Below are 25,952 nucleotides of genomic sequence, written 5' to 3' on the forward strand. Positions count from 1 at the left end.
CAATTTTAGTCAATAAATAATCAGCTACATGACCTATGGAGTATAATAGTCAGGAAGTTTGTGGAATGGTAACATGGGAGGTGCTTGGTCCCTAGGAGTTCTCGTTTGGCACCGGCACTGGTCAGTGTAGGCACAAGACGGCCATACTAAAGAGGATACAACGGCAAGTAGTACTGCACTAGAGGTATTTGGTCTTCAAAGCTTTGGGGCTGGCAGGTCTTCCCAGTGTTCAAGCTCCTCCTCTGATGGACCAGATGAAAGCAGGTGGGTCTGGTCTAGTTGGTCCGTGTTGCTCCTGTGGTCAGATCTCCGAGGGTTTTGAAGAACTCCTCCATCTCCTGCTGGAGGAGGATGTTTCGGTTCTCTGCGGCTTGATGCGCCCGCTCTGAGTTCCTGAGTCGGATCTCCAGCATCTGAAACTTCTTCCTCTCCTGGTCCAGCTCCTCCTCGAGATGGTTCACCTGGGCCTGGAACTTAGAGCAGGACTCCTCCAACCTCAGAGAAAAGAAGAAGACATCATAAATAAAACCTCATGTGGAAATGAATTAGTTTTTTGATAGGAAATAACGACTGAGTCATCCTTACTTTTGAATCCTGCTTTCATAGTTTGTCCTCTGCTTCTTCAGATCCAGCTTAAGCTCAGTTAGCATGTTGGTGAGACCTTCATTTGTTCCAGTGAGATCATCCTCAGTCCCACTCGCACTGTGATCTGGAGTATTTGCACTGTCCGTCCCCTCTGTCGATCTTTCTTGACCCTGTGCCGCTTTTACTGCTTTGTCACTTTGCTCTGGATCGGCCAGTGAGATCTCAAAGGACATCCAGATGGAGGAGGTGTCGGCGGGCAGGCTTAGACTGGAGGGGGCCACGTTGTCGTAGGCAGACAGTCTGTGGGATTGGTGGAGGGCTCTGTGAGACAGGGACGTACGAGAGGAGTCTTCATCAGAGTCCCTCTGCGAGTCCTTGAGAGAAAGAGTGGTCTCTTTGAGGGAGAGGGTTGAATCCTTTAGAGACAGAGTCGAGTCTTTGAGTCTTTCACCAGAGGACGTGGTGCGCCTGTGAGCTCGGAGAGACGACAGACCATTCATCAGCCAGTTACTCCCACCAGCTGCTGACACATCCCCCGCTGATCCCCCTATTTTTCCCCTTGACCCCCTCTCGGATGCTGCACTGCCCTTGAAGGAGCATCTCCAGGAGGGCAGGGCTTTAGACTGTTTACTGGGGCTTACAGCTACTTCACCTCCACTTTTCCCTTCAGTTTTACTACACGATTTTCCGTCCATTTTCTCCTCTGATTTACTTTTGCCCTTCCCCTCCATCTGACCATCCTCACCCTTCTCCGATGTTGTACTCGGGCTCGGTGTAGTCGGCCTACTGCCTGAAATAGGGGTGGAAGATGGGGGTTTCTCTTTAGGGGATTTAGAGCCTGTGCCTGAGGAGGGTGCGGGGTCAGTTTCTTCTTGTGAGTACCACTCCACCTTGCACCGTTGGAGAGGGCTCAGCTGTGGCTGTGGGGAGGTCCTGCTCTCTGGCTCTGGCTCCTCATGTTGATAAAGTCTGGAGTGTTCACTGATCAGCACAGTCATCAGGTGCTGCACCTGGGAACTACCTGTTTATAAAGGCAGACACACATTCACTTAAGGTATAGGGAATTAGCCTGCTCTAAACATGTCATTTGTTCGTGTTGATTGGAAAAACAGATTTTTGTGAGAAATTCTTGACATTAACACCAACCCTCCATCATAGTAACTGGATCCTCCACTCTGGGCCGAAGGATGTTGGGTCCAAACACGGTGGCCAGATTCTGAACACTCATCTTGTTCTCGTTGGAGTGAGACTGAACTTCATCCAGAAACCTGTGCAGACAGAAACCAGTGTGTGAGTATATCCGGCTACTGCATTTCTCACATAAAGCCCTCAGCACTGCACTCCTTGTTCCTTTCAGTAAAAATCAAACTCATGAAAACAGGAGACTGAGTCACGCTTCTGGCTGGTGTGTGGGCACAGCTTGTGGTTATAAAGATGCAAAAGACGTGCAATTATGCACAGTCAGAGTCAATCAATGTGATGTCATGTTGCCTGATGGCAGGGATGTGGGTGGAGCAAATGCTATTTCTCTTGTATGACAGTGACAAGCCATCAAATAGTGAATGAGGAACAGCGACAACAATGAAGCAGTCACACTAGTGAGGTTAATAACTAATTGTTTAATACAGGGGACAACAGGGACAATAATGGTTTTAACATACCTGCAGATGTATTTGAGGATGCTGTAGTTGACCTGAGGAAGGGATTTCACCTGTTTGCCTAGCTCTACGATACCCTGGAGCAAGAAAAACACATGTTAACCATCAAATGAATGGTTTTAAGATATATCTATCGTGACAAGCAGAAATTTCATTACCACTTCTTTATCCTTGGTAAGTAGCTGAGCACAAGAGAGAAACTGTGTGTATTTGGAGAATGGGATTATAGGCTCTGGCAGCTCCCTTATGTACAGCTTTAGCAGTGATGCCACTGTGTGGACATCTGTGGTACTGTAAGAGACAGAGAGGGCACATGAAGAATAATATCCAGTTATTACAGCCTGGCATGCTGCTACTAGTCCTTTCACTACCTCACCTGTCAAAAACTGGCTTCTCGCCTCGGTCAAACGCATCCTGTAGCTCCCGAACATGATTGGTTTGTCCAGGGGCCCTAAAAAGACCCTCTTCCTTCAGCCCGTGTTCACGTATAAAACACACACACTGTTCGACTACCACCGGCACCAGCCGCTGGGGTCCAGATTGAGCCTCATACAACATGGTCTCCTCTAGGTGCTGCCCAAAGACACCTGAGGACGCACAGAAAAGACAATCAACAGCAGCCAGTTTAGTTTGGGATATTTCCTTAAAAATGTATTATCAATTATTATTTATATTTGTATGCAATGTTTAAGAACCACACCTCCTCCAAGTGGAGCCCATATGACTCTACGTATGGCTCTGACCCATTCCTCCATGTCACTCTGAGAATTGGCCATCAGCAGGAATGATTCATGGCTTATACCTGTTCGATCTTTTTCTCCACCGCCCCCTGAGAACACAACCGTATTTCATGACTTCCAACAGGAGGACCAACAGGAGCAAATGATTAAGACATCACATGAAAAACAAATACCACTTTTGCAAGTTAGTTTGCTCATCACTGAAACCATATCCCGTAACTATAAACAAGTGGGTTCTTCCAGATGGGACCTTCAGTATTTTCAATAACCTTATTAGCCCCTGCTCCCCTGTAAAGTACAAAGATGCAGCCATGCAGCTCTGCCTCTCTCCCCTCTCTTTCCTCATGGGCACACGCAGCTTGACACCACCTGGTTTGACATTTTAGTTTATTTTAGTTTAGCTTTGATTACACTACTTCATGTGAAAACATCTCCCTTTATGTGACTTTGTTTTTTAAGAGGTGCAAGTATGTCTACATTTCTAAAAGCAAGTTTGTTAATCATAAAATGTTTTTACGTTTCTACTGACAGAAACCATAAATACAATCCAAAGGACAGAGATCTGGTGGATTTGGCAGAGCGTAGCATGTGTCTTACTGTGTGAGATGTATATCAGTACCTGCTTTTAAGTCCTGCACTGTGGTGCATGGTGTGTTTGTGTGAGAGAAATGACCCAGAAAGAGTAGTGTTCCCAGTGGACACCAGTAACTGCACCACTGCACACTGTCTCCTCTTTTCCTTCTGTCCAGGACATTTTCCTCTGTGTCTGTTTTCACTCTGTTATTTCACTAGTTTTCACTTCAAAAGTGACACTGGATTCCATTTTACATATCAAAAGACATTAGTGTATTTGCATGTTTTACCCAATTACCTATTATTATATATAATAGTACATATTAAGTATCACAGTTGTTCCTGTGCAGTATTACCACAAAGCAGGCTTTTTTTTCCTACAGAAACCCTGATGCATGACTGTATTTATTCATCCATAGGCAGCCAGTTATTTGCTCTTGCAAAAGTGAAATTAACAACATAGAGGGAGACACATGCAATACTTTTCACCAGCCTAGTCTGTATTCAGACTGATCCAATATAGGAGCATAACAGTGTTTCTACAACACACCCTCCTCCTTGATAATCAGAGCTGAGATAAAATCTAACAAGAACCTCATCCTCAGGATAAACAGTCAGGGTGTTAATCAACCTATAGTGCATTGAACCTGTGCTGCCAGTAGGAAGTAGGTGCTACAACTGAGCCCTTTCGAAGAATCATCCAACCACGCCCCTTGATCTATGTGGTGCACACTCCTTCGTCGTGCCAACCACACATCAACAGCACGGTTAGGGTTGCTGTAGCAATCACATCCTTTATGTTATCCGGCATATTTCATCCATGCGCCCTGGCCTAAGACTCCGATGCAGCTTATTGATTTACTTTATTTGTTTCCATTCATCACAATAAGGTTTACAAAGAGAACACCAGCAGCAGTTCAGGTTCATTTTTCATATTTACTGGTTGTGATGTACACTGATGTTGCAACATTTGTGGTTTCGATGCAAACTCCTGAGTGTAAGTCAGCTGTGGCGCCCTGAATGTCTTTCTCTAGAAAATAGCTGATAGGAAATTACACCAGATATGCTTTATCAGGGTTTAGTGAAGCATACATTTTTAATGAAATCCTAAAATGAGCATGGTGTTTGGCACAGCAGTAAACAGATGGTTCAGCATCCCTAGAACAAGACCTCTTCACTTATTGACTTCCTTACACAGTGGCACTGTCGCCATGCCAACTCACCTGGAATTATTTCAAAAAGGTGGCGACCAGGCTCGTCCTGATTGGCGGGCAGCTCATTGACCTGACTGCCCTGAAGAGGAATACAACCCTGTAGGAGAAAGGAGAGGAGGCAGTGAGACAGACGGATAGACATAGGGACTGACAGGCAGATAGACACGAGAAAAACACCCACATCAACTGTATTCAAGAGCCAAACAAGAAATCAATCAGTGGCTCTGGACCTGGACGTGTAGTGCATGTTAAACATTATAGAGTTCTGAGCACTCTGGGCTCTGGGCATCTGCCCAACAGAGGAAGGTAATGATGATGGACGAAGGGATGACTCAGGGAAACATCTCTTCATCTATTTATCCCTCTGCCGCTTCCTGATGTACATGCATCTCTGATCCAGCATAGAGATGGTCAGAGGTCACAGTCTGAGTGCTTACAGGAGAACCACAGGGCAGCAAGTTATCACTTTATCCCTGTGTGTCAGGGTAATAACAGCGCTCTAAGACTCCAATGGAGATTGTGGGGATGGACGATTTTAGAGGGAAAGATTAATGGATATTTATACAGCTATAATTTGACACCCAAAAATATAAAGACAAGTGTGTGTAGCTGGAAAAATCAACATCACCTAATACAAACGCTTTATTTTCCCCTGAGGCCTACAAAATGTATTTTGTCACCCTGTTTTTCAGGAATCAATAAGCTATTTTCAGAGTTGGTGAACACACATTGGATCAGTTGCCCCGGGGGGAAAATACTCATTAGATAAATTCATGAAGCTTGAATATGTATCAGGCTTCAGACTAAAATCAATCCAAACCTCCCGAGGCAACAGGTGACATCAGGTAACTCTCTTGTATATGCATGTGGCTTATTTTGTGCGTGTCACCTGTGCCTTGGTTTCATCCTGGTCCTTGTAGAAATACAGAGCTTCAGTCCTCAGGACAAACCAACGCAGCTGCCAGTTTTTCATGATACTCCGCTGCCTCTTTAGCCAGCCTGCCTTCAGCGCTTTCTCCTGATCCAGAGGCGAGCAGGGCCTGGACACCCGGGACAGCTCTCCAAGCACCATGCTCTTGGACCGTGCTGCATGGACAGACACATAAAGAGAAAGTGAGCAAGAAGAGGCTTTCAGGATTACAAGATTAAGAGCATCAGAGTGAGACAGAGAGAGAGAGAAAAAGAAACACAGAGTTACATTAAGATGGAGGATATGTGTTATTTTTGGATTTTCTTCCTTACTCTAAAAATTCACCCAGATCTACAATCATTATTCACAGGACTCTCTCGTGTGTGCAGCTAAGTCCATGGGCTTGACCACGCATCCAGATTTCCTATTAGGACAATTCATCCAGAACACAACCTCCATTTTGTAGCAGAGACATCCTGCTTTAAGATGAAGCCCATCAATCAGTTACAATGCATTTTATAATGCGATTCAGATATTAATAGGGGCACATATTAATTTGAGGTTTACTGCTGTACAGAGGGGGATTTTATTTCATATTAGGTCACACTTTAACAACCACAGACCGATCACATGCATGGATTATATATTAGCATCTGTGTGCCAAAGGTACATAAGAAAAACAGTGACAGTAGAGTGATCCCTAGGGAGTCAGGGTGAGAGAGAAAGAGCGAGAGAGATAAACAGAAGGCAGAGGGAGAGGAGAGAGAAGAGAGAAATCAATGGCGTCTTTTTTCCTGTTAATTGCATCTCGCTTTCTGCTGAGGACAGCAGGGAAGGTATCTGTAAGGGCCAGGACTGAAATCTCTCTTTCTGTTTCTCTCCTGTTATCTCTCTCTCTTTCTCTCTCTTATTTATCATCAGCTCTCTGTCTGGACTCATCATTTTATTTCTCCCCTCTCTGGACGTCCTTCATTTACAGAGCCACGAGTGCTGGGAGGGGAGGGCACCGGAGACCGAGTGTACCAGTCATTAACAGAACTGTATGGTGACAGAAGCAGACAGGGCAAGATCTAAAAATACAGAAGACGTGGCATCTTCACATCTCAGAGAGGAGCTGTTTTTTAAATTATCTAATGTCAGCAAAGAGCTGTGAGTGGACAAGAATTAAATCATCTCTCCAGGAAATAATGTCACTCAAAGGGCATCGCCTCATATTTAATAACACAATTTACATGTCCACTTAAGCGCTTTTATGTTACTAATTATGAGCTATTATAAGCACAAATTAATCGGATTCAGACACTTAAATTAAAGAAGGATGACCACAGCATAGACAAATATAATACTCCTCTACATTTTAAGACTCCTTTACATTGTTAAACAAATATCCAACTTTTTTATATATATATACTGTATACTGTATATACAGTAGGCTATATTTCATTCTTTCATTAATGTGTAAACAGCAGAATCCTATATCCTATTGTTGCTAGTATTGAAATAGGACTGCTCTGATTATTGATTATTAATTGTAGCATTGTGCATTTTTTGTGGAGAAATTAAAACATTTTGCTGTTCGTTATATCATAAATATCAGTAAATATATTCAAATATATTAGTGTGAATGTTAAGATAGTGTAGTATAGTATATGTATATATATGAATGTGTCACTACCTTCAATAATATTTTCTAATGATTGTAATTAACAAAGTGCAGTAAAAATTCTTAACTTTATAGATCTTTTTATGAATTACATTTTTACAAAGATGATATAAAAAAGTCTTCATGGTGATTTAACATTTTTAAAACAATTATTCAGCCAAACAAATGATGGAGTGAAGCCTCAGCCACATCTAACTACTCAGGGTTTCTAGCAATAACATCTTCCCGTAAGGCTTGCACTCCACTTAGCTGCTTAGGATTCAAGTCTGAGATCCAAGTTTCTGAGTGCAGATCCAGCTCTGTGATGCTGTCTGAATTTGCCCTGAATGATGTTGCATAAAAGGGTCAGAGGAGAGCAGAGCTGGGAATCCAACCAAAGGAGAATACCATTACAGCAAATGAGAGATGGCAAGCGCACCAAACGTGGCAAGCAAACTTAAGTGGCCACTACGCTTTTATGGTCTTATTTTTACAGCTGGTCTAGAATAAGGACAAGGACAGCCAGGGGAGAAAGGAAGTACACACACAGTAATGGTTCTTCAAGCTGCTGCTGGCCAACATTTCACTCTGTTGTCATGCAAAAAAATGTATATTTGCAAACCTCACAGACTTTTATTTGCAGTCACGGCCGCAGTGCCTGCAGTCATGTGGATACACTCCTCCCAGCTACCTAAAGCAGTGTTCGTTGGTTGTCTATAGCAACCACCTGCTGTGTAGAGCACAGCAAGTATTTATACTCATCGCGATAATCTCAGCGCCAGAAGTACAGTTAGTTGCTGTGGTGTACAGCTTCCATATCCATCTTCACGCAGTCATGTGAGAGGCATGTAAATGTGGCGTGCTGACTTATGTGGTCACAAGTGGATCTCACCCGACGTTAGAGGAACTATGTTTGACGCCCAGCTGTTGTGTTATACAGAAAAGAGCCCATGCATTCCCTCTCACCACTGCTCATGTCTGAGTCTGGCACCTGCTCAAAACCACAACCCATGCCCCCACCGTGTGCTCAGGTGTGACCGTGTCAGGACAGACCATTGTCACAGGGAGAACTGTCCCTCCAGCAGCCATGTTTAGTACAACCCACAGTGATCTCCATCAGGATCTCTCTAAGAATGAAGAGGGTACAATCAAGAGACAAGAGGGATTACATCACCCTGTAGTAGTGCTTGTTAACTCTCAATGAGCACAGCAGATAAAGCCTCATGCAAGAAAACTCAGGTCACAGCTGATAGCAATAGCCGCTGAGATGCAGAATGACACCGGTGTGGACGTGCGGCACATGCCCGGCATTGTTACACCTTATGATGTCATTATCAATGAGAGCAGTGACAACAGCGTAGATATTATTATTACCAAGATGGGATGTCAGATGGAGCTCTGCAGAGGCAGGGAGAGAAGAAACAGATCACAGCAAAAAAAAAAGAAAGAGAGAAAAGAAAAGAAAAGAAAAGAAAAGAGAAGAGAAGAGATGGAGCGTACAGGAGGGATGGAGAAAGGGGAGGAGGGACCGTGCTTACCCCGGCGTGCCTGTTTTATCTTGGGGCTCAGCATGGTTACCGTTGCTGTGCTGCTCCCTCTCACAGAGACATGACTGCATCCCTCTGTTCACACACTATTCCTCCACTACTACTACACACATGCACACACACACACACTCAGCACCTCACGCTGCTGCCTCGCCCTGTTACTCCTCATCCTCTGCGAGCATCTCTCTCCTCCAGCTCACTGTCTTGCACTTGGACACTGTCTCCATCTGATTTCACACACACACGCACATGCACACACACATGCTTACAAGCACTTAACCATACACCCTCCTCTTCTTCCTCCCCTAATTCCTTTCGTCTCTCTCTCTCTCTCTCTCTCTCCCTCTCTGTCCCACTGGCCCGGCGTGCTGTTGTTCTCACACAACTAGAGCCCTGCCCACTCTCTCTCTCTCTCTCTCTCTCTCTCTCTCTGCCTTCTGCTGCACACTTTCAGTATCAATTTCTCACCGTCTATAAATATGTCTGGCTGTGTGTCCTATGTCTTGTCACTCATTTCTTTACATTGGCTCCCTCATCACTCCACAGCAGTCGCTCTTGCTGTTTGCTCAAGGAGATTTGATTATGGTCTATAGTCTGCACCTGGAGTACAACCTCAGATCAATACATTTGATTTAACTGACACCATCCCCACTGTCAAAAGACTGAGGCAGAGCAAGTGGACGTGTCTTTATGTGTCGTCTGTACTTCTAAACAACTGCAGATGTGTGGCAGCTAGGGCTGATCGTCATGTGTTTCAAACTGACAAAAAACTTGACTTGATCATGAGTCACTCTGGCTGGGATTTTCAGTCTGAAGGGAAATGCAACACCGCTTGGGAATCTGCATGGTGAAAGCCACAGCACTCAAGGGTGTGATGTTCTTGTTCCTATTCTGTCTGGTAGTGATGTGATAAAGCAGATAAATGCTGCAGTTCAAGAGGCAGCATGAGAGTCAAACGCAGCACAGAGACTCTGAGCTGACTGAGGTTTCTCATATGAAAAGATAACCTACTCAGCTCACACATAACAATCAATCAATGACAGATGGTCAACACTATGCACAGCCCCTTAGGAAGGCTTTATTATAGGAAGCAGCAGTGCATTAGCGATACAACTTTGTCAATTTAATTTGTTCCACCTTCAGCAAAGCTTACAGAGATGATCCAAAAATGCTGTGGACCCATAAATCACAAAGTTTACGTTTATAATAGAACTCAAGAGAATCATAGCAACAGCAGCATGCTAAAAATGGTCAATTATGCAAAAACAAATACAAAAAAACAAAGCTTTACCTGCTGATTCCTTTAGTGTATCACCGGCGGCCATAGCAGCCCTGGATGCTTTCATTGCAGTGAACTCGTCTGCACAGTGAATCCCTCTCCACTGGGCCCATTTCTAGAGACACACACACACACACACACACACACACACACACACACACACACACACACACACACACACACACACACACACACACACACACACACACACACACACACACACACACAGGGACACTCTGACTTTAAACAATGGAATTACAGAAATCTCCGTTTAATTGACCGTCACAAATCTAATGACATTCACATACCCAAAGAGAAGGGACTATACTATTCTTGCCATCAACACAGCGGTGACGTGTGCCTGAGGAATGCTGATGTGAACAGATTCTCATAGAAGGAAGAGAGGAAATAAAGACAGTCATGAGAGTATTACTTGCCAAGTCATCCTAGATGGGCGGACCGGATGACTCTTAGCCTCGAGTCAGACTCTCTGTGCCCAGCAAGAAAGCATCACATAGTCCCAAAGCAGCTTCTGTGATTGATACTGAGAAATAGGTGTAATGCTCTGCCACTGTCCGCGTCATCTGGATTTTCAGTTTGTCTGCCATTCAGGAAGTGAGCTAGCTTAATGGAGAAGTGAAAACTGCTGACTTCTGTCCAAAAAATTATTATAAGTTTTTTTTTTTTGTGTGTGTGTGTTTTTTTAAACCTTATTACTGTACATTTTCTTTGCTCCTACAGTAATAGGGTAAAATGCAGAGCTCGGGCTGTTAAAGATTTGCTTATGCAAATCTAGAGGGAAGGTCACAAGCTTTGAATCTGAGAAGCTCTTAGGAACTTGTTTCTCTCCAGCTTCACATGAAATAGAGAAGAGATTTTTATTTTCTACACAGCAGATTTAGGTGATTTCTTTTATTATTATTAATATTAAACATATTTTTCTATAGCATAAAAATGCACAATGACACAAATGAGGTATCATCCTGGAAACTAGTCACCAAAGATAAAATACATCAGTACATATGAAATATACTGGAATATCGACAAGTGGCAGCTTATAACATTGATCCAGGGACAGGGAAAAACAGTAAAAGCACTTAAGTTTCAAAGGCTTACATGCACTCATCTTAACCACTCCATATGCATAAAAGGCAGCACAGTAGACACTAAATTATATTACATGACATAGCCACTCACATAGTCCAGACACACCAGCCTCTGAGGGGTGTGGGGAGCATCATCTATAATCTAGAAATATGGTCCTGAGGGACACATAGGAAATGAGTATGTGTAATTGAAGGCATGAAAAGAGCACGTCCCATTAGTGAGAGCAGAGGAAGTGTCATGGTACAAATGAGAGAGAGCAGGTCACCGAGGTAACGACATTATGTTAGGGACAAAGTCTTTCATTGCACCTGTTATTAACCATTATCACTAGCTAATCACAGATTTGTTTTGGAGCACACAAATGTTCACATCTTGGATCTACAGTATGACTTATGCTTTTATTCAAAGGAACAATGACAATGATGTTAAAAAAAAGTCTGATGACGCGGAGTAGAAAAACGCAGAATGTGAGCACTCATGTTACCAGAGGTGTTCCCTGCTAAAAAATATCCAGTACTTCACACAAAACAATGTTATCCAACAAATTAATCACACACAAACACTGTTACTTTAAAAGTGTTCAGTGATATTTCTAAAAACTAGACTAGAAGTGGTAGTAATCCCGTAGTTATCTGCTCACAAACATATAGACGACTGTATATATTAAAATAGATTATTAAGATATGATCATATTTTACATTCAAGTAGACCTACATGTTATATGGCATTAGAAATGTATGAATCTAAAGAGGATGTTATCACAAAGTTGAGTGCACACTGTATAATTGTAAATGAGTGATGTTGATGAAATAGCTGCACACGAGACAAAACAACAGTTTTAAATGTCGATGGCAGTCTTGTCCTCTCTTGTTTGTCCGCTGCCCACCCGTCTTCGACCCTCCAGCAGAAACGACAGAACTACAATCCAGCGCTGTACTAGCGACCTCTGGCGTGCTGAGCTTTCACACTGTCTGAAGTAAGTGGTTGTTCCCGTGGCTACGGCGTCAAACTGCTCGGTCAGTAGCCACACCTCCCACAAAAGCGTCAGTGCGTTCATAACCATCATGACCACGACCCAGAACTCCTGCCCTAACAGTGTGAGCCACAGCGACAGGCTTCGACTGCCGGCAGGCATCCTGTCGAACAGGTAACTTGTTGCCGTGGCAACAAAAAGTAGGTGGGCAATCACCATGGAGAGGATGAAACAGAGGAAGAGGCGGTGGTTACCCCGGCCGACGCAGTGGTTGAGGAAAAGGCAGTGATGGTCGTAGTCTTTGATGCAGACGTCACACAGCTTACAGTGTTTAGTGTAGTCAGGCAGAAACAGCTGTGAGGACAGAAAAAGGAAGAAAAAGAAAAGAAAAGACAGGGTGAGAAGAACAGCAGCATACTTGCAAAAACTAATGTAACTTTTTGAAACGAAAAGAGGAACCTGGAGCACACGAGTCACTGGTGATGCAAATAATTTTAGTGCAGAAACAAGACCAACGTTTCGACGTACAACGTCTTCATCAGGGTCAAATGGTTCTGGTGCGGGCTACAAGGCATTTAAATATCCTCCCGACTGTGATTGGTTAAGGAGGGTGGGAGTGCCAGCACCTATCACATGGCCGCATACATCAATTCAGAACCAATCAAAAGTGTTAATTTGTTACACAATATACAACTATACAAACATCAATATAAACAATATTTACACTTTCATTAAGCAATAGATCGGTACGGACAAATGGCACATAACAAGATCACAACGAAAAAGCAACACGGAACATACAGTAGCCTGATACACAACACATAGGCTATAAGAGACAATTAAAGAAAACATGAGAGACTGAGTTCTTCATTCAGTCCGAGTGGTTCCACTGTGTTGAGGGTGTAAATCCAAAACGCCTCTGCTGGCTGCCTGCTCCCCCCTCTGGGTTCTACAGATGTGGTCACTGCGCGCACTGCTCTAACTCCTCTGACACTAAACACTTCTGTCACCCCCGGACTGGTAAAAAATACCCCATAAACTCTTTTATTAATTGCAGTACCACACATGTCATCTACATGCTCAAATGCCCCTGCAGTATGGTGTACATCGGCCAAACAAAACGCCCTTTAAAAGTCCGTATAGCTGAACATAAAGCAGCCATCCGGAACAATAACATGGACTACGCAGTCGCTCGTCATTACAAGCAGGCAAACCACGGCTCCGCTGCGACTCTGCGTTTCTGGGGCATAGAGAAAATGTCTCCCTCCTTGAGGGGCGGAGATATTATCAATAAGCTCCTCAGGAGGGAGGCGTTTTGGATTTACACCCTCAACACAGTGGAACCACTCGGACTGAATGAAGAACTCAGTCTCTCATGTTTTCTTTAATTGTCTCTTATAGCCTATGTGTTGTGTATCAGGCTACTGTATGTTCCGTGTTGCTTTTTCGTTGTGATCTTGTTATGTGCCATTTGTCCGTACCGATCTATTGCTTAATGAAAGTGTAAATATTGTTTATATTGATGTTTGTATAGTTGTATATTGTGTAACAAATTAACACTTTTGATTGGTTCTGAATTGATGTATGCGGCCATGTGATAGGTGCTGGCACTCCCACCCTCCTTAACCAATCACAGTCGGGAGGATATTTAAATGCCTTGTAGCCCGCACCAGAACCATTTGACCCTGATGAAGACGTTGTACGTCGAAACGTTGGTCTTGTTTCTGCACTAAAATTATTTGCATCACCAGTGACTCGTGTGCTCCAGGTTCCTCTTTTCGTTTCCTTAAGTTTTTGGTCCTTCCTGAGAGCACCGACCTCCACCTGTGGAGTGGCTGCAGCGCACAGATACTCCTTCCTAATGTAACTTTTTGTCAAGTTGTCAAAACAAGGACATCTCAAACAATGTCAACTTTGCATCAAAAGTGACATACTGTAACTTACCGAATGGCACTTAACAACAGCTGTCATAAATATTCATTGATGTTGACAGGTGTCATGCCATGGTTATGACAGTGTTATGTCAGTCTTATGAACATGTATTAAAGTAGTTACCCAAGTTTTTTCTAAAGCATGAAAATGGTTTTGTCTTTTATGTTCACCATAGTCTGTAAATAAACCAGGCTCAATCATCATAAATATTCCATCATTGTCTTTTTGTAAGATAGAATACATGTCTGTTTGATATATGTGTATATCTGCAGATTCAGACAGACAGTGAGATAACTGGATACAAAGGTAAAATATGGGTGTGACCAGTGTGAGTGTCTTACCTCACAGTATGGACAGAACCTGTGTGGGCTCTGGTTGTTCTCCACCAGGTCAGCGATGCAGGAGAATCGAAGATCTGCATCTGCTCTGTCCAGTGTCCCGGGGTCCTGTGTCAGGACCTTACAGAACAAACCAAGGACTAGGGAGAAGTGGACCATTGACACCTGGACCAGAGAACTGTTTGGCCACACACTTTCGCAAGGTTAAGGATAAAACGAGTCATTTCATTTCAATAAACAAATATCCTGGATCACATTTAGTACTGCACTGTGTATGTTTGATTGTATAAGACAGTTAGGAGAGTAATTTTGACACTAGACTGCTCAAAATGCAAAGGGTTTATCCTTTGGTGAGTATGAATGTGCTTTGCAAAGGTCAGACCATGCTCATTAAATATGCTTGTTCAATTTTGATATTCATTGAATACAATTATAGATGATTATAGATCTATATGCCAAAAATATGCATTGGTGCCAGGCTTACTTTGTTAAGGATATTAGGCATTATCTTTCCATAGAAGCAGAGCAGGGAGTGGAACAGGCCCGCTATGAGGGTTCCCAAGTAGATTGGGTTGGGTAACCTTGAATGTACAAATGGGTGTTACCACAAACGCTAAAATACATTTCTGACTTTCTTTCTGATGAACATTCAAGGTTCTGCAATCTTTGTCAAACCTTTGGTATGTGGTCATGCGATGGTATTGTGTGAAGATGCTTCTAGCCAGCCAGGGGAAGAGGAAGGCACAGGTCAGACCCCCATAGCCTCCCAACATGGCTGCTATTAGCAGGATGGCAGCTCCACTCAGAGTTGGAAAAAATAGTGTCCAGTAGTATAAAACTGAAAATAACACAAATAACACCAAGCATACTCATCATCACCATTGGTATCATCATTATAATCATTCTTGCTCTTGTTTAAGTGAATGATGAAAAATCAAACAGTAATATTTACCACGAGACTCTGTGGGATGGTGATGTTTTGGCTCATTAATGTGCCGAATCAGTAGTTTGGTGAGTTGCTGATGTCTAAAGAAAAATAGACAGTGTGGCCATCAGCAATACAATCCCAAGAGAAAACTGTAAAATCTAGAAAAGCAACCATGCTGTATATTTTAGAGGCACAGCGGGGTGTTAAAACACAGTTGCCTGCCAGTCAGTGTTTTTTCCAAATATTTCTGAAATCAGCAGCTTCACCTAAATGTTCTTCCCTGTTTGCAGAGATCCAGCGGTGTGAGGCCGCTGTGGTTCTTCTGATGGAGCATCCTGCATCCTGCTCTTTGCAGCAATGTCCAGCACACCTCCACTCCGCCCCTCTCTGCTGCGACATGAAGCGCTGTCGCTCCCTGCTGGTCGACTGCCTCCACAGCACATCTCTGAGACACAAACAAGAGGGTTTGAGGTGCACAGCTGCTAAATGATGGTCACAGCTGCTAAAACGTGGTCACAGCTGTGCTGAGCCCTGCTACACAAAAGCATCTTTAAGATTTTACTGATCTTTGTCCCATTTCCAAGTTTTCTCTGGTTTGATGGGCCTTTGTGCCATTTTTGTACATTTATTTAGATGTTTTCATTCTTTCTCTGGTGATATTTCAGTTGATGTCTGGTTGTAATTAATATGTGAATCACCTTAATAATAGTATCTAAACTTTTCAATATGATGAGATAAAATTCAATGGTACCCCATACCGCACCAAACTCATCATAGAGTTGAGTCAACAGCTAACAGCCAGCTTTTATTGCTGGGAATGCAGTTTGTAGGACTGCAGTCAATGCCACCAATTGTATACACTGACAACAGTGTACACCCACGTTTTTTCCACAAGCCAGCTCTTTATTTCAGATTTTACACTAGATATTTTATGCAATGTTGTGTACAGATAGTAAGCTTAGGTTATTTGCTAATAGTGGATTCCTAACAGTTTTATGTGAATAAAAAAACAATGAGATAAAGGTAAAACATTCTTGTAAATTCTCTGCTAGGGCAGCAACAGCTCTCATTTGACTCAGTGTTACCATCAATGCCATTATTATGTAGTTTTGAAACTGACCATGATGCCCCTGCTCACGGCGTGATGCCGTTAGTCAACTAGATCATATGAGTGTGTGAGACAGTGAAGATTATATCATACCTGGTCTCTGAGCAAGTACCGGACAACCTCTGTGTTGCCAGTGGATGCAGCCAGGTGTAGCGGTGTGACCTGGTACATGTCTGTATCTGAGAATCTGAACATTCCCGTCTCCCACAAATAGTGCACTGCAACGCTGGGGGCCATAAGATCAATAACAGTTAGTGTGAGAATCACAATTTTGGTTGTGACTGTGTAGTGACACAAAGAGAAAATACAAGAACAACAAAGACATGTGCTGTTTGTTGTTTGCACTCACATGTTGCCCCCAGTGACTGCATGATGCAGTGATGTTTTTCCCTGCAGGTCTATGAGGCGCAGGTCTGCTCCATACTGCATCATCTGGTGTATGATGTAGATGTTCCCTTGCCTGACGAGAGTCAAAAAATACAAACTGTTACTACACCATGAGGATTCAGTTATGTTTCATTACCACTACAGAACAATTGCTCACCTGCATGCAAAGTGAAAGGCTGTCTGTCCTGCATCACAAGTCAAGTTAGGATCAGCCCCGTTACTCAGGAAAAGGTCAACCAGGACACGTGTACCGTGGAGGGCAGCGTAGTGAAGCGGGGTAAAACCACCCCAGCCTGGATGAAGGTAAACACATGCACATGATCACAGTCAGGGCTGAAGGTACTGACTTTACAATTTGATCTGCAGTCTCCGGGACTAACAAGATAAGTCTGACACAAATGCACGGTGTCTTAGCCTGTTGATCGCCGAAACCCTCTGGAGCTGGGGTTAGGGTTCCCTTTGGCACAATGTGACTTTGTGCTGTGTTGTCACAGGATCTGTCCATCTAGATCTGTGCCAGACCATCTGACAGAGGAGCTGCAGCAGGGTTAGATTTCCCCTTGGCATTAGGACAAAATCACACCATGAGGAGACACTGAAGCATGATCAAATTTAAAATCGTCCTTACAATGATAGAGGAATGATACTTGTTTAGTGATAATAGGCCTACTTGCATGTGCAAGTTAATCTAGTTGCAGGTTTTAACAGATGTGTATTACAGAGACATGACAACAGGTATTACGGGTTTGTTGTCTTAATTCACTATGATCATCTGCAGTTTCCTGTCCGTCATATTAACACATCAGGAAACAACCACAGTAGGCTACAGTTAGGCTACAGGCTTTAACTGTGCATGTGCTGACAGGATCGCAGTGGCAAGTAGCGGACACAACACAAGAATGATCGTGACGTGGTGTTTGTTATTGCATAATCTTACCTTTCTGCTTGAGGACTGATCGATCACTTTGAAGGAAGTGTATGCACTGTTCTACATCTCCTCTCTGTATACAGTCAAATATGTCTCCGCCGCTAACGGAGCACGCAGGCATCGGATGCATTATGATGAGTGAGTGCACCACGGGAGCGGCCAGCTACTATTATTTCCACAGTTTAAACATCAAACTGCAGCGGGAACAAAATCAGCTAATCGGACGAAACGCTACAACATCATAATGTCAGACGAGAAGGGAGATCATCTTTCGCTTCAAAGTAACGGGGAGCTTTCATTGTGCTAAACTGATTGAGGCAGACCACGCCCTGGTCACCTCATTGGCTTAGAGCTACCCACGTGATCAGTGACGTCAGCGCGCAACAAGCCACGTGGTCCCTCTAAATAAGATAACACCAAACCGTCTTTGATAACACCACACAGCCGTTAATTGGCACCGTGTCACGCCTTAACCGGTCAAACTAGGCCTGTTATTTAAGTAGGCTACACTTAATTTGTAGCGAGTCTATACAAGTCTTTAGAAACACAAAGGTTGAACATAAAACCACAGATGGCAAGAAATGGTACTCATCATTTATGCATCTCTTTTCCAGTAAGATACAGAGGTTTTCAAAGTGTGTGTTTCCTCACTGGCCGAGGTCCACTTATTTTTTTTGGACATGAGAGGAATAAAGTCTTGTCAAAGCACTAATGTGGCGTTATTAGCTGGAGGGGCTGGAGTCAACAGAGCAGGAACCGGTGCTTGTCCGGCACAGGAGATAATAAAAGTGGCCTGGACAGAATGAGGGACAGACTGTGCGCCATGGAGCTGGTCAGTGTCCAGAGAGAAAGTGGCTGTGGGACCTGGACAGGTGGTGGTGATGACTGCAACCACTGAAGGTAGCTCACCTGGCTAAAATCAATGTGACAAATTCTATTATTATAGGCCATTATCGCTACAAAACTCCACTGGACGCTCTCAGTGTATACACTTAGACTTTTCATGTCGGGCGAAGAAGTAATTAATCACATTGATAATGGTTAATAATGACAGTTTCAGTGCTCAAATGGTCACTGCTGTTAGCATGCACAGCAGGGAAACCACAGACAACAAGCAACATGCGCCATCACGTCACCGGCTACACCTGTGAGTTTACTGCTAAAATAAACTAAACTAAATAAAGGTAGGCTACATTATTGACAGGTCGTTAAGGTTGTGCATTTTAATTAGTGTTTTATCTCTCAATATCTGGCGGTGGTTGTCGATGTATTTCTTTGTCATTATTCCCCACAAGATGGCGATGTTTAGCTAATATGCCACTGAGATTCTCTATGTAAACTTGTTTACTCATTCAAACTAACATCATTATAAATGATAGATCGACATTATGAAAAAACAACAACAAATTCTGAATCATACCGTACTTTTACCACTATTACTTTATATTTTAAAACAAGATATAGCCTAACACTGTTTGTTTCCTTGCTTTACTGCACCTTTTTAGCACTATAATAGTAACAGACCTGTACCTATTTGAAATTATTATCAGCAGACAAACGGACAAAAGGAAGTTTGTTCTAATTTTACACCTACAAGTCAAAGGCTTCAGTCAATTTATCCACATAAAAGCTGTGCCTGCTTTCATCTTTGTTGAATCATTGGCTCCTGTTACTGAGATTCATAATCATGCCAGCCTTACATGATCCGTCTATAAAAAGCAAAGGGACTCTTCTTCTCTGAGCAGTGGGAGGGCCCCATCCAACAAGCTAAACAAGAGTTTTTCACTTCTGCTTCTCTGAGGAAGTAAGAAGGCACATGACCAGGGCCAGCTGATGTGAGTTACTCCGCTTGTTCAAAGTTCAGTCTGCTTGCTGCAGATTAGTAAGGGGCGGGTAGTTTTACAGAAGGGTCGGCACAGTATAGACGCTAGTCATGTTGTAGCATGTGTCTGCTTGTCTTTTTCCTCCTGGCATGGGAACAGTGACAGACCACTCACTCTGGAATAACACAACACAAATGACAGTTTGCTTTTACCGCAAGGAGACTCCCAGATGGCTCTCACACAGCTACAGGTAAGAATATGAAGACGTAACTGTGTTGCATGAATTTTCCTTTTGGAAAAAAACATGTTTGCATGTACCCATGACCACATTTTCACTTTGACCTATTTGTTTCGCACTATAAAACATGATAGATATGTGCTGCTCTTTCAGGAGGGTGTAAACCTAACCCTTTTTTGCTGTTGGTTTGTCACACACACACACACCCACACACACACACACACACACACACACACACACACACACACACACACACACACACACACACACACACACACACACACACACACACACACACACACACACACGAGGAAACATGAAAGTATTAATGTATTTGTGTGGAATGAGACTCTCCCTCTGCTTACCAGACCAGCATTACCGGCTCTGGCCTATAACAGTTCAGCAATCTCTGTCTAAAGATGTCCCTCATTGTTCATCATCTGTGTCTCAAAGCAGTAACTGACCAACCAAAATAATATCACTGTAATGTGGAAACAATCCTGTGGTCAAGCTTCGGCCAAACACTAACATGGCTGCTCCTCTTTTACACCAGGTGTGATGGAGAAGTGTAAAAACATTAACATTAACAGCCTCTTGTGTGAAGGACACACTTGGAAACTATAGATTATGATGAGGTTTTGATTGTCAAAGTATCCAAAGCTTTGATAATTAGTAACTAAATGGCCCTGAAAATCATTAGATTTGGTATCACATTTGAAACATGCCCCTCTAACTCTTTTGGACTCTGCCCCAACATTTGATTAGCATTTGGAAACAAGCTAGCTTCTCCACAGTTGCATATTATTGCAAATCAAGTGTGTCTCTCATTGAAACTCCTTGAGAAAGTTGCCCATGCCTCCTTATCCCACCTCCACTTTATTCCAAAGCCCTGCTGCCGACCTCCTATCTCTGACCTTTAACTCCATATTCTGACCCAAGTCCACCAGGTCATATCACTTGGGACACACAACGATTTCATACATCTAAGCTCGTGGGGTGACTGGGCCTTTGCTGTTGCAACCCCTAGATTGTGGAACAGTAGCTATACCCCTCTCTATCAGATCTGCACACAGGCTTTAATTTAAACACATTATTATTCTTTGGGTATTTTTCTCTATGCCTTTAACAATATTTACTGATTAGCACTTTTTTAATTTTTTATCAAGATTTTATTGCGCATCAAAATCACAACATCCTCTCTACTGTAAATAAAGAGGACTTCACTTGACTTGACATTTATTTGATTTAGGAAGAATAACATCAAGATTCTCAGTGTTTTGTGCATGTGCCCTTCAAAATACACATTCAGTTGTGAAATCCAGATTTCCTTCACTTGTGGGACGGGACTGTTTATTTTAAATCTGTTGCGCAATTACTGTTGGTGACTAAACGCCACACGGGAGAAAAGGAAATAATATGACTAGATTCTATTAAAAAAGTGCTAAATATAGGTCATGCAGGGGAGGGTTTGAAACTTGAAATGCTTCCAACATTTGGCGTCTCAGCTTTCAAAGATGGCATTTAATGGCATTATATTCTTACAATTACTAAAAATTGGCCATCAATTATACTATGAATCCCTTATGGAGGTTGATAACTAGTTAATGAGAGTGGCACATGACTGCCAGTGGTCTTTTCCTCTTTATCTGGTGATATTTCAATGTAGAAAGTGTACTCAGTTTATTTTGATACAAAGATTATAGAATTAATAATTATTTTGGATATTAGGTCATAAATAAATAATAGATAATAAACAAAGATGAAACATTGTGAGGATTTCTCATTTTCTGTCTTTCCTTTTTTCCCTCTAGGACCAGACAGCTAAAGGGGAGAGGATCAACAAGGAAACCGGTGAGCTCAGTGCTTCAGGGGAGTTACCTGTCTCGGTGGAGTTAAAGGAGCTGAAAGTGGAGGGCTCTTGTAGGAACCCCCAACTCGCCCAAGTGCTCAGAGAACGACTGCAGGAGCTGGAAATCCACACATACTCAAACTCTGACCACAGGACTGACCATGAACCTTTGGAGAAGAAAGAGGAGCATCTGGCTAAAGTCCTACCTCTCTACATACAGGTCTGGACCTGTGGGACAGCAGTGTGTCCCCTGTTTGTCTCTCATTGTTCATTTTTCATTTTCTAAGTTATATTTAACAGCTCATCTGTCAACCAAGGGAGTTATTTGTTTTCTTTTGGGAATGAAGTGGAAATTCTTCTGTTGTATAACTCTTTGATCCGCAACAAAGAGAGGCTGTCCACTGGAGAATCATTAATGGATCATGGCAGGAGAATTTAAAGTACAGCCAAAGCTCTAATTATTACCCTACTTTGAAAAGGTTAAATGGATGCCTCAGGCCACTGTGATCTAAAACACTGTTCCAGACTACTTGAATGAACAATTAAAACAACAGGAGTCAGATGTTTGGGCATCAGCTGATCCCACTACTGCACTGTCCTTTGAATGAATGCTTCTGTGGTTTCTTGGCAAAACAATAGTTTCCTGGATTGTCACATGAAAGCATCACATCGATAGCTTCAGGCCGCACTTTGATTTATTGAAAAAAGTGGAATTTCTCACTTTCAGTGCCTCACTTGCATCACAGTTGTGAAGAAACTCTTTTTTACCCCCGTCCACACTGTGAAAAATTCCATTACTGATCTGTGTGTGTGTGTGTGTGTGTGTGTGTGTGTGCACGTGTGTGCACGACTGCACGTGTGTGTGTAACACCATTGATCAGGCTTACAGCTGCAGACGTAATCGCTCTTTGGTTTGTGTGTGTGTGTGTGTGTGTGTGTGTGTGTGTGTGTGTGTGTGTGTGTGTGTGTGTGTGTGTGTGTGTGTGTGTGTGTGTGTGTGTGTGTGTGTGTGTGTGTGTGTGTGTGTGTGTGTGTGTGTGTGTGTGTGTGTGTGTGTGTGTGTGTGTGTGTGTGTGTGTGTGGTATGGATAAGCCTCATGACCAGAGATTTGACCAGAACGTAGGGCCTCACTTAAGAATAGCATACTCAGTGAAATGTGATATCCTCTTATGGAACTGAAAAGAGCATATGGTACGCACTGGCTTCTATTATTTATAGTGTAGCGCATTAGCAAAAGCACTTAAGATACAACTATAATGTGTTAATGGTGCTTCACTGAATATCATAATATATAGATACAGCATACAGTATAGTGAAATCCAGAAAACCTCAAATCTGGGAAAAAGGGATTTTTTTTGTGTCATTTCATTGCAGTCAGTTGCAAGTGTATTCATTTCTCCACATTTATTTAAAATGATCAATTAATACTCCTAATCATATACATAAATAGGGTGCACATGTACACCTCAGTATAACCCAGATTTGTCAGTATGTTGTTAAACCTTTCAGAATAGTGTTGTTATTGCGTGTTGCAAACTTTGTAATCTTTGTATTTTTTATAATTACTGTTTTTGTTGAACAATCTCCCCTCTGATCCCAGATTTGTGAGGATGGTGCCAAGCTTGAAGGTTTGGACATCAAGGGGCTTGCAGCTCTCACTGTTGATACTGTGATTCATAACATCCACAACAGACTGGCGGAGAGGCCTGCAGGTACTGACAAATGCACACACATCAGTCATAGCAGCACATACAGCACAGTTATTTCCAGGTATAGGGACTTTCTACCTCATCTACCTGCTTCTCCTTTCCCAATGTGATGTGTTTTTTTTTCTCACTAAATTTTTAATGTTTCCTTGTGTTAAAAATGGAAAGCCAAGGCATCTACAGTCTGTTTATAAAAGTAGAACCACTTTAAATACAGTTTATTTCTCGATTTAATCTTGATGTTTATGTACAGTAGGGGTTTTCTGGAGAATGCAACAAGATACTCAGCTTTTAGGGAAATAGACACTTCTGTTTTTTTGATGCAGCTGCATTATGGGCGAAAGTTTGACATGGTGTTACAGTAAATGGAGCATGTATTAGCAGCATACTACGTAACTCTTTCACAAACAAATAATAATCATATAGGCTCAGCAAGCCTTATTAGATACACTTCTGTCATATCGAAATAATTGACCTTTTTGACAACTGGTGTGTAGCCCAAAAATCTACCTGTCAAAAATAGAAATGAAACCATTTATGAGAATACATTACTGACCACATTATTTTAGATATGCATGTTGGTTTCTATTTGAATATTACTATGCTTGACTGACTTGTAAATATAGATTTTAAGGATATCGCAGAAGATAGAGAAGAAAAGCAGCTGTAGCTTGTAGCAGTCTTGCTGTCATTTTGTCTTTGTTTACAGCCTTCAGTCTTCTGGGGTCATGGCTCAGTAAATGTTGTGTCCTTTGTGTTTTCAGAGGCGGCTCGTGAAGAGGTAGTGTGGTTCTTCCAGAGACTGGATGAGGACACAACATCTGAAGTGGAAGAAAGTTCAGGATGGCTGCTGTTAAAGTCTCTGTTGCTGCTGACAGCTGACAGCTCAGTGAGTGATAATTAACAGTTGGTTTTAAAATGAAGTGGGTTTTGAGTGTAAGAAAGTGCTACACTTTCAGCTGATCAATGGTGTTTCATTGACTGATTTTTTAAGCAGTTGTGTTGACAGAAGTATTTATGGGTTAATGACCCTCATTTATGTGAAGTCCTTGATATAGTATATCATATCCACACACAAGTTCTCACCATCAGAAAGCATCAGTTCCCAAAACCAACAACATGGGCTGTTATTAGTATATAAATACCTTGAAAAAAAATAAAGACTCTTTTCTGAACTTCTTTTGCTTTAAAATTTCCTCATTAAGGTCTTTGGTGTTTTTAGATTATGTGTCAAAATGGTTTTTGATCTTTTTTGTGTGTGTGTGTGCGTGTGTGTGTGTGTTCGTAGGATATATCCTGTGTAAACCCAGGGCTTCCTGCTGCTTTGGTAAAATGTCTGTACCTGCTAGTCTGCCTTCCAGCTAAAAAGGAGAACACAGCTACAGAGGAGACCTTTCAGGAGACACTAACACAAGTCAGTTGAATCACAAGTCACATTTTACTTTTTTTCTTACTCTTATCATTCTGCATCATACACTTTCTACCTACTTGCTGTGCTGCTTCTGTTTCCAGGTTCTCCTCCAGCTCTGTAGGCAGCCAGTCAACGTGGAGAGACTGGTAGAGACTCAGGAGCTGCAATGTCTTATCATTGGCCTCACGTCACTGTGGGATCAGACTAGCTCCTCCTGGAGGCACCAGGCCTCCCGTGTCCTCAAGGCAGTCTCCGCTGCAGCAACAAGCAACACTGTCCCCAGCTTGCTAGGTGAGGTAACTCAAAACTAGAGGGTCAAGTAAGATATCAGCTCATCTTCTAATCGCTTAATTTCTATTCCACCCATGATACTGAACACAAATAAGGACAAATCCTGAACACAAGTCAGAAAAACAGGCTGCACGTAAAGTGAATAATTAGATTTTGTTAGGGAAGTGATTTGTACTGAGAGATATTTTTATTCCCGTAATGAGTTGATTATACAGTGACACATGACCACATATTCCGACAAGAGACACACTGCGTGCGTCTATGTTTCACATGATGTGTCCATCAGCATTGATGTTTCACTAAATATTCTTTTACAAAGGTTTACTTTGATTTGTTTTGGACATTAGCATTTTCCAGCAGGACATTTTGCAAAACTGCAAATTACTATAGGCTATTATTAGGCCCTGAAATTCATATCAAACAGATATCATTGTCCTTTGGCAGTCATTTCTTGAACTGAAAACTCTTGTTTATTAACTATGTTCTGAGCAATTAGGACTTCGCTTAACAAGAATACTGCCTTTTCTGCACTAGGGAAGAATTGTGTGCGTATCTGCATCCAGAACCTGCTGCATATCAGTACTGATGTCTCGGGACCGCTGCTAGCTGAGGTGGCCGTGGCAGTCTTCAGCTTCATTAGAGATACCTATTCCCTCAATGCAGCCCTCTTCATTGAGTTTGACACCAACAATGGCTACCAGGCCCTTGAGAACATCTTAAAACGGTGAGATAAAATGATTCCAGGATTTTTTGTAAATAAGTAAATGAAAACCCATCAATATAT

The 25,952-nt window shown here is 42.5% G+C and overlaps 3 protein-coding genes across 3 annotated transcripts in view; 1 reads left to right on the top strand and 2 right to left on the bottom strand.

Annotated features, from left to right (window-relative positions):
- Positions 1-98: 98 nt before the first annotated feature.
- arhgap22a (Rho GTPase activating protein 22a) lies at positions 99-8,894 on the bottom strand (the record flags this gene model as incomplete). The annotated part of the gene is made up of 10 exons (XM_083987939.1): positions 99-495; positions 586-1,602; positions 1,728-1,853; positions 2,247-2,320; positions 2,402-2,534; positions 2,620-2,830; positions 2,944-3,072; positions 4,780-4,867; positions 5,660-5,856; positions 8,861-8,894. The coding sequence occupies 10 exons, from the start codon at positions 8,892-8,894 to the stop codon at positions 276-278; spliced, it is 2,229 nt and encodes a 742-aa protein (XP_083844065.1). The 3' UTR covers positions 99-275.
- Positions 8,895-11,097: 2,203 nt separating this feature from the next.
- On the bottom strand, positions 11,098-18,177 carry LOC310998058 (uncharacterized protein). Its single transcript, XM_083987941.1, has 10 exons — positions 17,859-18,177; positions 17,079-17,214; positions 16,884-16,994; positions 16,628-16,760; positions 15,693-15,871; positions 15,451-15,524; positions 15,174-15,336; positions 14,983-15,079; positions 14,502-14,678; positions 11,098-12,582 (listed from the first exon to the last, which is right to left on the bottom strand). Exons 1-10 carry the CDS (start codon positions 17,977-17,979, stop codon positions 12,094-12,096), a joined length of 1,680 nt encoding a protein of 559 aa, XP_083844067.1. The 5' UTR covers positions 17,980-18,177; the 3' UTR covers positions 11,098-12,093.
- Positions 18,178-19,667: 1,490 nt separating this feature from the next.
- Positions 19,668-25,952, top strand: part of wdfy4 (WDFY family member 4) — a 38,347-nt gene continuing 32,062 nt past the window's right edge. The window contains exons 1-7 of the mRNA XM_083987844.1: positions 19,668-19,922; positions 21,722-21,979; positions 23,361-23,472; positions 24,231-24,355; positions 24,755-24,880; positions 24,979-25,168; positions 25,703-25,892. Coding sequence (XP_083843970.1) covers positions 19,902-19,922; positions 21,722-21,979; positions 23,361-23,472; positions 24,231-24,355; positions 24,755-24,880; positions 24,979-25,168; positions 25,703-25,892 — 1,022 coding nt within the window. The 5' untranslated portion in view covers positions 19,668-19,901. The remainder of the gene's footprint in view (positions 19,923-21,721; positions 21,980-23,360; positions 23,473-24,230; positions 24,356-24,754; positions 24,881-24,978; positions 25,169-25,702; positions 25,893-25,952) is intronic.

The sequence above is a fragment of the Trachurus trachurus genome, assembly GCF_905171665.1.
Source record: "Trachurus trachurus genome assembly, chromosome: 15".
Lineage (NCBI taxonomy): Eukaryota > Metazoa > Chordata > Actinopteri > Carangiformes > Carangidae > Trachurus > Trachurus trachurus.